Source organism: Scyliorhinus canicula, chromosome 19 (genome assembly GCF_902713615.1).
Source record: "Scyliorhinus canicula chromosome 19, sScyCan1.1, whole genome shotgun sequence".
NCBI classification, from domain to species: Eukaryota; Metazoa; Chordata; class Chondrichthyes; order Carcharhiniformes; family Scyliorhinidae; genus Scyliorhinus; species Scyliorhinus canicula.
This window is the reverse complement of record NC_052164.1, coordinates 97,131,581-97,146,580: the sequence shown is the minus strand read 5'-3', so window position 1 is coordinate 97,146,580 and position 15,000 is coordinate 97,131,581. Positions and strand designations below refer to the sequence as shown.

Here is a 15,000-nt window from a genome sequence, read left to right as displayed (position 1 = left end):
ACAACTGTATATTGATCTCTCTCTGCAATCTAAAGACTGTCTCCAGATTATTTGGGTGATTTCAAAGTAATACCTGTTTCTGTAGAGAATTTAAACCTGCTGTCTTTCTGTAAAAAGGGTCTTTTGGTCTTATGGATGTTGTTAGGAAAGTTTTCTAATGGGTTACTTCTAGAATATTGTATCTGTGGGGATTATTGGTGTTGATAGTTGTTAAGATGTTTACTGTGGGTTTATAAAGTGTTAACTGGATTCATAATTTAAAAAGGTGTTGTTTTAAAAAGTACTTTGGATCTCTGTTGCATCACACCTGTAAAGTAGGCCCTTGTGCTCCCTATAACCACAATCTATTAAAGGTCGTGGGTCAGGTGAACTCTATGATACACTTTGGGGTTCTCTAAACCCTGACCCATAACACACCTCTCATGATAATTCCTACCGTCAAGATCAATCAATTTTTAAAAAAACTTTCTTTTGCTGATGATGTCTTCAGAATTTGCATCTTAAACTAAAACACTCCCATGATGCAAAAATGGATGAAACTGCTTTTACGAAGGATGTTTAATTTTAGCATGACCGCCAAGTTTGCATGACTGACGCATGAATGACTTATTTATTTTTACACACCGTGCAGGATAATGTTAAGCAGGTCCAGGAGATGAAGGTAAAATTGGAAGAACTGAAGAGGAAATCTGAAAAGGAGAAGAAAGAGTTTGTTCAAAAAGAACAGGAGTTGAAGAACGAAGTCACCAGGCTTTACGAGAATGGGAAATGGTACGCAAACGTTTTGTTGCTGGTTTATTTTGAGAGGTGTTGTCTTGCACAGGAAGCAAATTGGGAATGCTCCAATATTGTTATGTGGCAGGTCTTCCAGATTATTAAACAGATTCCTGACCGTGCAGTTGTTTGATTATAACTGATGTAATAATGAATAGGTCGAATAGGTTGAACTTGGATACACTGTACAGATCGAGGAAAAGTGGGGTTGCTTAGAGAGAGAAGCTATGAGGCACCAGTTGATACTGGGTTTTCTTTCGTTCTGTGGGATGTGAGAAGAGGCAAACGCCTGAACGAACTTCACTCGTAAAGTAGTAAAAATGGTTCTGTGAATTAAGGCCAGATTATTTCATTTCAGATCTTGAACTGAGGCAGGAGGATGGATTAGGTTTTCCAACTGTGTTTAAATGTACTCCTGGTGGTTTCGGCAAAAGACTTGCCCCCATGCTGCAGCCAATGGTCGGCCAGCACATCCATCCTTGCACCTTCCTACGCCAATAGGAAAGCAAAGACTCAGTACCCAATTGGATGATGCTTGACTGTAGGCCAACCGGTCTCCCTTCTTCCCACCCACTCCCCATTTTCAATGTTTTATATTTAGGGAAGAGAAATGTTTCAAACAAGATGGAAAAAAAATAAAGATGCACTATCTTTTAACGGAGCCGGGAGGATAAAAGAGCGCAAGATCATGTGAGCCTGAGAACGGAGGCTGGTGATTGAAAAAGGCGCGCGAGTGCAGTGAAAAATCGGAGTGCTAGCTTTCTGTTTACAGCTCCTGAGTTGACGTCCGTATTTACTACTTTTAGCGCTCGTAGTTTGGACAGGCTTTATTTTGTGGTCTATAGTTTGTAACGGCTATATTCTGTAGTAATGAGGAGTAGGTAAGAAGGGCCCGAGAGTAATTGACATTTGATTTTAAGCATCTTCCAAAAGGTTTAAAAGTCATGGCAGGAGAGCGCAAAGCTGTGGTGTGCTCCTCCTGCTCCACGTGGGAAGCCAGGAACACTTCCCAAGTGCCTGGGGGCCAGCATGTGTGCAGGAAGTATCTCGAACTGAAGCACCTGGAAGCCTTGATTTTGGGAGCTGGAGCCACAGTTGGGGTAACTGGGACATCCACGAACTGGAGAGCATGGTGGATAGCATGTATAGAGAGGTGGCTTCGCCACAGACTAAGACTCTACAGGCAGGAAGAAAATGGGTGATCACCAGGGAATGCAAGAGGATCATGGTTCGCATTGGTATATAAACGACATAGGTAAAAAAGGGATGAGTATATGGGGTTGGGAAGAAAGGTGAGAAGTCGGAGGTAGTGATCTCAGGATTACTACCAGTGCCGTGTGCTAGTCAGTAGAGATGGCAGGATATATCTGATGAATACATGGATAAAGAGGAGGTGTGAGGGGGAGAGCTTCAGATTCCTGAGACATTGGGATAGGCCCAAGGGGGAGGTTCAGGGGGAGGTGGGACCAGTACAAACTGAACGGGTTGTACCTGGGCAGGACCAGGGCTGATGGGAGTATTTGCTAGAGTGACTCGGGGATTGGCAACCTGTGCAAGGTGTCCGAGGATGGGCAAACACGGACAAGAACAAAAAACATTTGGGGGAACGTGATGGGTGGGGAAATCGAGGGCCAGAATCAAACGGGGCTATAGTGAAAAACAATGATAATAGGACAAGAAATGTTAAAGAGACAACCTTCGGGCCTTGTGCCTTAATGCACAGAGTATTCGCAATAAAGTGGATGAATGAATCGCACAAATAGATGTAAACAGGTATGACATAATCGGGATTACGGAAACATGGCTGCAGGGTGACCAGGGATGGGAATTGAACATCTAGGGGTCTTTGGTATTTAGGATGGACAGACTAAAAGGAAAAGGCGGTGGGGCTGCATTGCTGGTTAAAGAGGAAATTAGTACAATATTGAGGAAGGATATTGGCTCCAACAATCTGGAATCTGCATGGATAAAGTTGAGAAACACTAGGGGGCAAAATTTTAAAAATATTATTATTAAAGATTTTCCATAATAGAACTATACAACTACAATTAACCAAAATTACACAATAGAAGAAAGAGACCAACCAGCTAAAGTACATATTAACATTGACCAACAAAATAAACTAAGCCCTCTAACAGCTGACCTGAAAACTGACAAACCTGCCCTTCACAAACAGGTCTCCAGACCCTTCCCCTCCCATGACTTAAACTGCTGGCAGGAAAAGGTGGTTGTTCCAAATGGGGGGATAGAAAAGACAGGGAACAGAACGCAAACGGCTGCCAGAACTGCTTCCAAAATGTCAGGGTGGACACCATCACTGCATTCAGGCAAAATCCTACTGGAGAGAAAGGCAACGGCTCAGTAACTGCTCCGCGAAGACTAGAAACAGTGCAGAAACCCGCTTCCATTTGACCCCATATGGAACTGGGGTCGCTGAACCACACCAATACCTTCTGAATATTGGCTGCTCAATAGTAAAATGATAAATTGGGTAGAGCCAGGCCCTCGATTGTCTCTCTCTTTGGAGCCTCATGGATCCTTGGAGTCTTTACTTGCCCAAATAAAGGAGGACATTAATTTGTTGAATTTTGACAAAAAAGCACTGGAGGAGGAAAAAGGGGGAGGATATTGAAACAAAGTGAAACTCTTTGGAGTACATTCATTTTTGGGAATTGGTGGCGTAGTGGTATTGTCACTGGATCCAGAGACCCAGAGTACACTGAGGTCCCAGGTTCAAATCCCGCCACAGCAGATGGTGAAATATGAATCCACTAAAAGAAATCTGGAATTAAAAGTCTAGTGATGACCATGTAAACATTGTCGATTGTTGTAAAAACCCATATGGTTCACTAATGTCCTTTAGGGAAGGAAATCTGCCATCCTTACCTGGTCTGGCCTACATGGCTTCCCGTTCCAGCCTCCCCGGACAGGCGCCGGAGTGTGGCGACTAGGGGCTTTTCACAGTAACTTCATTGAAGCCGACTCGTGACAATAAGCGATTTTCATTTTTTCATTTTCATGTGGCTCCAGACCCGCAGCAATGCGGTTGACACTTAACTGCCCCCTCACGGCCAATTAGAGAGGGGCAATAAATGCTGGCAGAGCTGGCGATGCCCACATTCCATGAACGAGTAAGAATTTAAAAAAAATTAATCGCCTGAACCCTGCCAAGGACAGGGGGAGGTTATGCCACTTCTCTAAGTCTGACTTGATACTGTCAACAGATTAGTGTAACTTAATTTATGAAGTGAGGCCCAATTGTGGGCCATCCGGACCCCCAGATAACGAAAGCTAGTCTTGCCAAGGCAAAAAGATAGCATCCTTTGTCTTTTATCCCTGCCGCTTTTATGTTTAAGGCAGTTCTTCAGACATGCCTCTAACTGCTTATCGGCTGCGTCTAAGGCTTTTAAACTCTGCATTAAAATGCACTAAAACTTAACAGAGAGATCGCTGTGGGAATATCCAAGATTGCTATAGAGCTGAGGACCCGGGTTCGATCCCGGCCCTGGGTCATTGTCTGTGTGGAGTTTGCACATTCTCCACATATCTGCTTGGGTCTCGTAGTGATATGAGATATATAAAGGGTTAACAATCACTAGATGGTAGCACTAGATTCATGTATAAATATGTGAACTCAAAGGATCTTGGGTCTCTTTGAACCAGGGGTGACTAGATAGCAGTGTGTTAGAGAGGTAGTAAGAAGTTTTACAACACCAGGTTAAAGTCCATCAAGTTTGTTTTGAATCACTAGCTTTCGGAGCACTGCTCCTTCCTCAGGTGAATAGAGAGGTCATTAGAATTAGAGATAGATAATAGCATAGTTAGCACGTGCAGTTAAATATAGTTAATACTTTATTCTGAATTACTTAATCACTGGTTGCAGTTCTGCAAGAGTGAACAAACTCAACATTATTTGATTCGTTATTCATTAAACCTATTTTGCTTTGAGTTAAAGATTAGTGGTTTCTTGAGAATCACGCCATCAGATCCTTCTGGAAATGTAAAGCAAAGAGTAATGACATATTACTAACCAGTAATATAACAGGTCTCATTCCCACAACCCAAAGATGTGCAGATTAGGTGGATCGCCATGCTAAATTGCCCCTTAATTGGAAAAAGAATTGGATACTCTTTTAAAAAAAAATTTTTTTTAAATAGATGAAGGCATATACTGCAAAAAATCAGGAAGCTGGCATGAACCTTTATTAAAACAGGGAGTTCAGCCTCCACTGCGATATAGTGTCCAAGTCTGGGCGACGCACTGTAGGGCAGATGTGTAGGGTTTAGAGAGGGGCCTGAACAGGATTTATGAGAATGGTTCTCGAGGGACCTCAGTTATGTGGGTCTCCCTAAAGAGGTGAGATAGTTGAAAGGAAATTTACTTGTGGTTTTCAAAATCATGAGGGTTCGAGACAGAGTAAATAGGGAGAAACTGCCCCCACTAGTGGCAGGGTGGAGAAACAGCAGCACGGAGTCAAGATGAAGGGCAACAGAAGCAATGGCGACATGAGGAGAGTATGTTTTTTCAGAGTAAGTGGTTCCAATCAGGAAGATGCTGTCCGATAGCGGGGGCAGGTTCACTTGTGGCTTTGAGAAAGGAGTTGGATAAGCATCTAAAGATGGGAAATTTGGAGGGATACAGGGGAAGTGCAGGGAGGCTGAGAGCCATCACAGGTACAAAGAACCAAATAACCTCCTCCTGTGCTGTAACCATTCTGATTGTGAAGGAATAGTATTTCAAAGGATGTGATTTCCACAATAAATTCCAAGTCTTTGTGCAGAATAGTATATATATTTTTGGAGAGAGGGGGAGGCATCCCTGAGGAGCTTTATAATAGATACTGGTTTCAAGGAGCTGCCGAACTCGATAGTTTGAGGAAATTTAATCACAGCAATCGTCCAGACTGCATTTCCTACTATGCTCACAACATTATTGCCTCTACTTCTTCCAAGCTAGTTTTCATGGCTGTGGTATCACCACTCCTTGCAGTTGCCAGAAAGCCGGCTTTAAACCATCTCATTTACATTTTTTTTTCAGTGTTGTGGCTTCATGCATGAAGGGAATATTTTTCAAACTATTCCGCAGATGTTCAGTAGCAGGAAGGAAGCCGTCACTCGTTGTAACCAATGTTGAATGTCGCAATTGTTCAGAACCTTCAACTGAGGCGGCCCAAAGAACTCCGCGGCAGAACCAGAGGGTGGGATTTACCGGCTGTTCATGCCGGCGGGAAATTCCAGTACCACGCCGGCGCATGGGTTTCCCGGCGACGAGGGGTGCTGTCAACGGTAAATCCTGTTGACACCAGCAGGACGCCTCCACATTGACAATGGCGGGACTGATGGATCTGATTGATCCTCCACCGAACAACACGCGGCGGGCTGGTGGGAAAGTCCCACTCGTTATTTTTCAATGTTCCCATCTCTGCTCCTCCCCAAGGGGTAAATATGCTTGCAAGGGAGCCACACTCCATTAGAGTGTGCTGTTCCTGAGAAGATTGTGCAGGTAAGATGGCTGCTTAACACAGGGCTGGTTGAGCTAAAATTACTCTAATCTAACGCGTATTTTGGGGAACTTGTCTGAGGCAGTGATATCAAGGAAGCTCCCGTCTTTTAGACGCATGGCGCGAACAGGACGAGAGTGTTTGGAAAAGGAGGTCATGTAAGGCAGAATGCCTGAAAAACCTGTGCGATGAAGACCCGAGATGGCATGGATAGATAGCATCTGAATGTGGGCGCGTAGCGAGGACAGCGGTGGAATAAATCAGTGGAGGAAGCTTCTTCATAGCACAACCAAGGTCGGATTAATGACAAGACGAGACATCACGTGTGTAGAAATCGTAAGGCAACACAATACGGGAAATAACACTTGCAGTGCACAGGCAGAGCTTAGTTGTCGAAAGGAATAGTTATTTATTAAATAGGACCTTTTTAAGGATGACCACAGATTGACTTTCTTTTTCCCCCAGTGAAGACGAATCCCCAAAGCCACCTCATTTGCTGAGTTTACGGTGATTAACCCACCATTAGTCTGTAGAGGAGACACTCCTTGGTAATCTGCAGCATTGTTTATGTCTTTATGTCTAAACCCAAAGGTGGAGGTTGGTTGCAGAGGGGCCCTGGCTTTTTCTGAACCTATCTAGCAAGTAGTTTGTCAGTGACTTTCTGGGCTTTTCAATTCCTTAATCTAATGGTTGTCTGCGAGTAGTTCTTGTTGAGGAAGGAAGCTTTGAGATGGATGGCGGGTTGGGTGGATAGATGGGTTGAGCAGGTCTCCTTGGAGTGGCAAGTGAGGTGCAGCACGGCTATCTTCTACCAGCTTATGGGTTTTCATCAGTCGGATATATGAGGGGGTGGGGTGGGGGGGTGGTAATGTTTGTGAAGTGAGGGGGCCAGGGGAGGGGTGTCGAGCAGAGGGCCCCAGTTATGATGCGCAGCGAGATGTGTGAGCAGTACTCTGCTGCAGAGTATGATGGGGAAAGTGCTGAGGTTCATGGGTTGTGGCAGACACGCCCCACGTAGGTCCAGCACGTTTGGTCAGTAGACTTTCTGGTTTTCGCCTTTTGCTGCTGTTTTGCTCAGGTGGTCCCGGAAGAGCAGAATCCTGCTTGGGATCACTCTCAAGTATGTTGGTTTGGGATCATGATTTAGTCTCTGGCCATCCATGTAGATTTTCAAATTTTTTTTTTGACACGAGCATTGTGGAGGTTTTAGGGAGATTTAACATGAGGCGCCATGTACTGTAGTCCATCAGCTTTGTAACAACTTGGCTAAGGATCAGCCTGGCCAAAAGCTGAAGGATAAAGCTTGAATGGCACAACAGATATCATCATCAATGATGACCTGGTGTGACGTGATTGTTGGCAGGTCATTATATATATGTGTGTATATGTATATGTTAAAAAAGGTTGGCTAGCATTGAGCCCTGTGGTAGCCTGTTGGCCTGATTTCTCCATGTGCTTTTCCATTGCTCAAGGTGGACTCCGAATCCTCTGTTGTGAAGAAGTCCTTCAGCAGCTGTCCCGAGCCAGGTTGGAAGAATTCCGGGTGGCTTTAGGGGCAGGCCAATGTGCTTACTGTATCGTAGGCAGCTGACAGGCCTTAATTATGTTCTCTCTCCACAGATGCTGCCCGACCTGCTGAGTATTTCCAGCTATGTCCCCCCCCCCCAAGGTTGGGTCTTGTCCTTTGAGCCCAGTCTGACCCCTGTCGCTTTACAAGTCTTTCACTTTCTTTCCAGGCTGATGAAGGAACAGGAAGAAAAGGGCAACCAGGTGGCCATCCTGATCAGTGACCAATCGGACAAAGAGTAAGTTTTTGCTCCAACGCCCTTTTTGATCTCAACCCACTCCTGACAAAGTTAAAAATGTCATTTGAGTTCCCCCTGATAATGCTGGCAGCACGGTAGCATGGTGGTTAGCATAAATGCTTCACAGCTCCAGGGTCCCAGGTTCGATTCCCGGCTTGGGTCACTGTCTGTGCGGAGTCTGCACGTCCTCCCCGTGTGTGCGTGGGTTTCCTCCGGGCGCTCCGGTTTCCTCCCACAGTCCCAAGATGTGCGGGTTAGGTGGATTGGCCATGATAAATTGCCCTTAGTGTCCTAAAAAGTAAGGTTAAGGGGTGGGGGGGTTGTTGGGTTACGGGTATAGGGTGGATACGTGGGTTTGAGTAGGGTGATCATGGCTCGGCACAACATCGAGGGCCGAAGGGCCTGTTCTGTGCTGTACTGTTCTATAATTTTAGCATAGTTTTCCTGAAACGGGAAAAGATCCTTGCAAATGATCTCAGAATTGTAAATGCGGATTAAGTTGCCGTAATCTTTGGTGGAAAATTGGGAAAACATTGCGCTGGGAGCTGACCACAAATCCCAGGTCAAATTAATTAACGTTGGGGCAGGAATTCCACCCCCACCCCCCACTGCGGTGAGTTTTCCGGTGCCGGACGCGGATCGTCCGGTCCCGTGGAAGTCGATGACCATTTGCGTCGGTCACCAGCTGCGCCACTGACAGAACCAGCTGGCCAATGGCGACCTGCCCCTGGAGAATTCCGGTGGCAGTTTCCACCAATTGTGTCCCATTTTCTAGCTTTCGAGGAGATTCGTCAAATTAAGCTGGTTCTTTGGGGCACAGGGAACTTCACTGGCACACATTGGAAAAACTTCTGAAAGCAATTTTTGAAAACCTACCAAGAAACAAACTAATCATTTGGTAGTATAGAACTTGAGTATCACTGAAAATACACATGCTGTTCTGCACTCATCGAGATAATTCATAAGAACGTTAAAAAGGAGCAACTTTTATACTTCATGAGCAGAGCATGCTGATTGGTTGACGAGTTGAATCTGGTAGCGGTATTACCATGGAGAATACACTAGTTAACAGATGAATGATAGAAAACCTCAAGAGGAGGTTTTCACCCACCACCTCTCTTTAAAATCTGAAACTTCTCTCATTTGTCAGAACATCCCTGCATATAACACACATGGGCTTTGCATCCTTATTTGCATTGGCACAATTGACAAAACCATATCTCAATAAATCATCTTTATACTGCTTTTCCTCCCAAGTTTCTTCTTTGCAGGCTGTTAATCAAAGGATATGAGCTGTGTGCACAGCTAACGTTAGCTCTGCTCTGTCCTGCCCTGGACTCTCCTGCGCAGCTCTCTCCAGTAGATTCAGATGTGAAATCCTGGCCAGTAGATAAACTGACTATTTATGTCTCTGGCCGTCTATTGCCTGTCAGAAAACGATTCGATCGCAATGTCATTTTGCCTTGCTTGCCAGCAGCTAGAAAACGGAAGAAGCATTCCTCCGTGGTTTGGTACCAAAGACATGTACCTACAGTGTACAGTGTTGATGACACGTGTACATGCAGGCCGCATCACCTGCTCACTGCTGACACCTCTGGCCGAAAGACTGCACACAGCCTCGTTTTCCTCTTATTTAAAAGGTGGCAGTGGCTGCCATTCTCGCCAACAATGCCGGTAGCGCCCGTTGGGCATTTCTCCCCCGATCGTGAGAGTCGTGAGAACGATGCAACTGATCGCTCCGCGACTCTCCCAATACCCACCCGTCACCCACCTCATGACCTGCACTATTTTGTTTAGTAGACACTGGTGAATTACCCTGATGAGTGCAAGATGCAAAACTTTGACAACGTGTCTTTTTTCTGCATTACTCAGAAGCTAACCCTTGTAAATAACCCTATCATTTTTGCTTATTTAAAATCGCGTTACTCAGATTATGGACAGTGCATCTGATTAAATATGCTTTTTCTGGTGCATTAATCAAATGGCACCACTCTGCCACTGTATTCATCAAGGAATATAGTTTGAAGCATAAAAATTAATTTAAAATAACGTTCTGAAATGCTACCTGATTGTTCTGGTTCTTGGCAGATTTTACTTTCAATATTGCAAGAGATTTTACACAGAAATTGAGGGATAAACTAATGGGTTTGAGTAACTTTAGTGTAATAACGTGTCGAACGGATAAATAACATTCCTTCCTGGTGGTTTTCGAAAACCCGAATCGTCTGTGAGCAGGTGGTCAGACTGCAGACAGTGCTGCTCTCGATTCAGCGCAGTTCAGGGTCGACCCCAGAATTGTACCGCTCTGAAGCTGAAATCACCCAGCGCAGAAGGAGACTGTTCGGCCCGTCCTTCCTGTGTCCTATCCATTGCGAGAGCTCTCCAATCGGATATTAGTTTTCCGTTCTCTTTCTCTCTTCCCCATGCCCCGTCTCGTGATTCTTTAGGGGAAAATTAAGTCTGAGCATCGGGTTGCTGATTGGTGGCACGATAGCACAGTGGTTAGCACTGTTGCATCACAGCACCAGGGTCCCAGGTTCGATTCCGGCTTGGGTCACTGTGCAGAGTCGGCACCATCTCCCCGTGTCTGCGTGGGTTTCCTCCGGGTGCTCCGGTTTCCTCCCGCAGGTCCCGAAAGACGTGCTTGTGAGGTGAATTGGGCATTCTGAATTCTCCCTCGGTGTACCCGAACAGGAGCCGGAGAGTGGCGACTAGGGGCTTGATGTCAGCCTACTTGGGACACAAATAAAGGTTATTGATATTAAACGCTGATTTTGTAGCACTCCCGTTTTAATCCAGCCAATTGACTGGCTGTTGCAGAGAGAAACTGAACGAGGATTTGGCAAAGCTGAAACGCCAGCACGCGGAGCTCAACAAGAACATCCTGGAGCAGACGGAGCGTGCCCTGAAAGCGGAGGTTTGTCTCTTTCTTTCTTTAGGCTTTGGGCGGAATTTTCTCTGTGGTTGGCAGAGTGCGGCAGCAGATGGGGAAACCAGAATCAAACAGCGGCTTTCCCCACCGTGTTGTTGAGAACATAGAAGAAACCAAAAAGCCAAGTGGTGGGTCCCACGATGTAATGCTGAGGGGGGGGGGGGGGCTCTGATTGAGCCCGCCCCATCAACAAAGCTGTTTTTTTTTAATAAGGTCGGAGCTCCATTTTTAAAGGTCACCCCTTTAAAGGACAAAAGTTCAAATGGATACCGCTCTTTCTCCGCCCCCTTCCCCAACCCTCTCACAAGCCACTCAGTGTCCGGGCCAGACCCTCTATTCCCCCTCTGCGCGATGCACTCACCTGAGCTCCTCTGGGAGTTGTGACCACGAGATGCATGCTGTGGGAGGCTAGCTATAATTTATAGTGGCCTGACTCATGCTGCCTTGATTTAATTTTCCTCTGATGTGTGGGATGGTGGGGTGTGGTGGGGTGTAGGGGGGGGTGGTGGAATTATCAAATGCATTATACTTTTCCCGGCGATTCCTGCTCTGCCACTGCCGAGGTGGGATGGCAATAATCACGGCGAGACATTAAACGCGACTTGGGTCTTTCGCGAGATTTTCTACTCCCGCCATCAAACCCGCCTGAAAAGAATGGGAACGGAAAATTCTCGGCCTATGTTTCAATTCTGGGGTCTTGTCTTATCTAATATCTCAGCTATTGCACAGTGGGTAGCACTGTTGCTTACCAGCTCCAGGGTCCCAGGTTCAATTCCCGGCTATGGTCACTGTCTGTGCGGAGTCTGCGCGTTCTCTAAGTGTATTCATGAGTTTCCTCCGGGTGCTCCGGTTTCCTCCCACAAGTCCCGAAAGACGTGCTTGTTAGGTGAATTGGACATTCTGAATTCTCCCTCGGTGTACCCGAACAGGCGCTGGAATATGGCGACTCGGGGTTTTTCACAGTAACTTCATTGCCGTGTTAATGTAAGCCTACTTGTGACAATAATAAAGATTATTATTATGATGTTGGTCACTCACATTGCTGATCTTTTATTTGCATTTGATGCCGAGCATCGTTCTGTATAATTTTGTTTAGAACTAGATAATTCAATCTTTCATATTGATGGTTAATCAACCTCGTTAAAGGTGGACCTGTGCTAATTGATGTCACATATGAATTATTAAACCTCTGTAGTCAACAAGGGGCTTTCAGATTGAAGGTGACCCATGTGCCCCCCCAACGCCCGCCCAAGATGGAGAAACATTTTTTTTTCTCTGTTTCCCACCCTATTCGTACCTTCTCCCGCCAACCTAAAAATTGAGGCCGGGCGGGAAAACATGATGCCCCCCTTGCCTTGGGAGAGCATAATTTATGCCCGTCGAGCTACCATCATCACACAGTCTCCAGAAGTTCAGGAAGAAGGTCCACTTGCATTTTCTTGAGTTCATCTAGTATTACAATCCCAGACCAGACCTCAGCATTTTCTAGGGTGACAGACAGAAACCCCAATATTGTTTTATTTGTAAGCAGTGAGGAAAGAATATTTTTCTCCAGGAATGATTGCACACACAAATAGAGATGGTTTATTCAAACAAACTTCATTATTAACACAGTATTATACTAACTTTAACATCATTAAAGAAATAGCTTACAATTACCAGTTAAACCATGCTTAACAATAAAACAAAATACTTTTAACTCCTCAGTGTTATCTTCTTTCTCTCCAATCAAGCAACACCCATCTCGAGACAAAACCCACTTTTAAATACTGTTCGCAAACGCAGGAATACTTGTTGTATGGAGATGACTTGGAGAGCGAGAGTTCCTTCAGGAAACAACCTGTAGATTCTTGTCTGTGTCAAACTACTGTTTAACTTGACAACTCTTTCCAGAAGCTGCTGTTCTGTTCACAACTGACTGACTCAGTGCTTCAGCCCCTGACTCCTCACGTTAATTACATCATCCTTATCCCACTCAAATCCCATAACCTGATTAACCTGATTCCCGTACCAGCCTCCCCGGACAGGCGCCGGAATGTGGCGACTAGGGGCTTTTCACAGTAACTTCATTGAAGCCTGCTCGTGACAATAAGTGATTTTCATTTCATTTCATTTCACTTAAGTTTAAGTACAATGTCTCTAATGATCCACTCCCAGAAATCATAACAAAAATCCATTAGGCTTTTACACCTAAACATGGTTCGAAATAAGGATGATCTCATTTTAAGATGCATTAATTCCCTGTAGCCACAGTGTCTACCTTTTAAACTGTCATGACAGCAGATACATATGCACACAAATCCAGGCTTTTAACCATCTTGAACCAGATATATATATATATATATATAAAATGGTGGCCTTTCCAGTGACAACCTTACCTAGGAATGAGGAAAAAAGATGCCCTTGTTCTCAAATTTTACCTCAACAAATTGTCATTAATGCATCTGCTATTGCAGGTTCAGACTCTGGAGAGCAAGAGAGAGTTTGCAATTATGACGTTGGACAAAGCGGCAAATGAGGCAGAACTACATATTTGCAACTTAAGGTCAGTGTATGAGTGAGGTAAACCGATTTATAGAAGAGTTGTTGCATTGTTTTCTTTATTCTCTAGCCTTCCCAATTCTTTACATTACAAGTTTAGGGCGTTACTCAATGCCGAAGGGGATTTTCAGAAGGTAGGACAGTTCCCGAGATTTCATTTTGCATCTCCTTCTTCCGCAAATCTGAGCCTGGCAGCTCTGTGATCGTCGCTGGCTACGTTATGTGAGGAAACAGTTTTGTTTTGCACTGTCGCCCTCACATCCCATTGAGCAACAACCAGAAATAACGGGCGGAATCTTCAGCTCTCGGTGGTGGTGGTGAGCGGTGGGACCTGAATCCTGCCCCCTTCCCGGCCTCCGGAGTTAGGCCCATGTTCGACGTTCCTGCCCTCCCACTAATTGAGGCCCTTGTCGTCAATCAATTCCGCTGCCACTGGTATTAGCCCAGCTGCAGATGGCCTGTCGCTGGGCAGCGAGTGCCAGAGGTAATCCTGTGCTTACCAATCTAGTGGGATGGGCTGGAAAGTGTCCCTTGATTAAAGACACTCGGTGCCAGATTGAGGGAAGTGTGGGGGGGGGAGGCGGGAGGTAGCAGTTTCTGAGAGGCAACCCTGCCCTGCCTGTTTTTGCTTCCCGACATCCCCCTTTCCCCGGGTGGACGTGACATCGTGGAATTAATGTACGGAAAGCAATATCATGAATAATGGTGATGGAGACTGCGTTGAATAGTCCCCATGATCTGTGGACTCCTGGTGTGGTTCTTAGTCAATGGTGCGCAAGACCTATCTCCTCTTAGACAGACCCTGGTTCTTAGTTTTAACAATATCGAGAGAGAGAGCCTCACACGTGACTGACTGATGTGTCGGCGATACAACATCATCTATGTGTCGGGCAGCACGGTAGCACAAGTGGATAGCACTGTGTCTTCACAGCGCGAGGGTCCCAGTTTCGATTCCCCGCTGGGTCACTGTACGGAGTCTGTATGTTCTCCCCGTGTCTGCGTGGGTTTCCTCCGGGTGCTCCGGTTTCCTCCCACACTCCAAAGATGTGCAGGTTAGGTGGAATGGCCGTGCTAAATTGCCCTCAGTGTCCAAAAAGGTTTGGAGGGGTTATTAGGTTATGGGGATAGGGTGGAAGTGAGGGCTTAAGTGGGTCGGTGCAGACTCGATGGGCTGAATGGCCTCCTTCTGCACTGTATGTTCTAAAAGAAATACTTGGGCAGCAGGGTGGCGCTGTGAGTAGCACTGCTGCTTCACGACGCCGAGGTCCCAGGTTCGATCCCGGCTCTGGGTCACTGTCTGTGCGGAGTTTGCACATTCTCCCTGTGTTTGAGTGGGTTTCACCCCCACAACCCAAAGGTGTGCAGGCTAGGTGGATTGGTCACGCTAAATTGCCCCTTAATTGGAAAAAATTAATTGGGTACTCTAAATTAAAAAAAAAAAATCTGT

General features: G+C 45.7%; 1 protein-coding gene across 4 annotated transcripts in view; it reads left to right on the top strand.

Annotated features, from left to right (window-relative positions):
- Window positions 1-15,000, top strand: part of rnf214 (ring finger protein 214) — a 48,586-nt gene that overhangs the window by 16,308 nt on the left and 17,278 nt on the right. For all 4 annotated transcript variants that reach the window (XR_005458202.1, XM_038779347.1, XM_038779348.1 and 1 more), the window contains 4 exons: window positions 632-771; window positions 8,012-8,080; window positions 10,901-10,997; window positions 13,469-13,557. Coding sequence is in view for 3 of the 4 variants with exons in the window: in XM_038779347.1 (XP_038635275.1) it covers window positions 632-771; window positions 8,012-8,080; window positions 10,901-10,997; window positions 13,469-13,557 (395 nt within the window). In the remaining variant the exon portion in view is untranslated. The remainder of the gene's footprint in view (window positions 1-631; window positions 772-8,011; window positions 8,081-10,900; window positions 10,998-13,468; window positions 13,558-15,000) is intronic.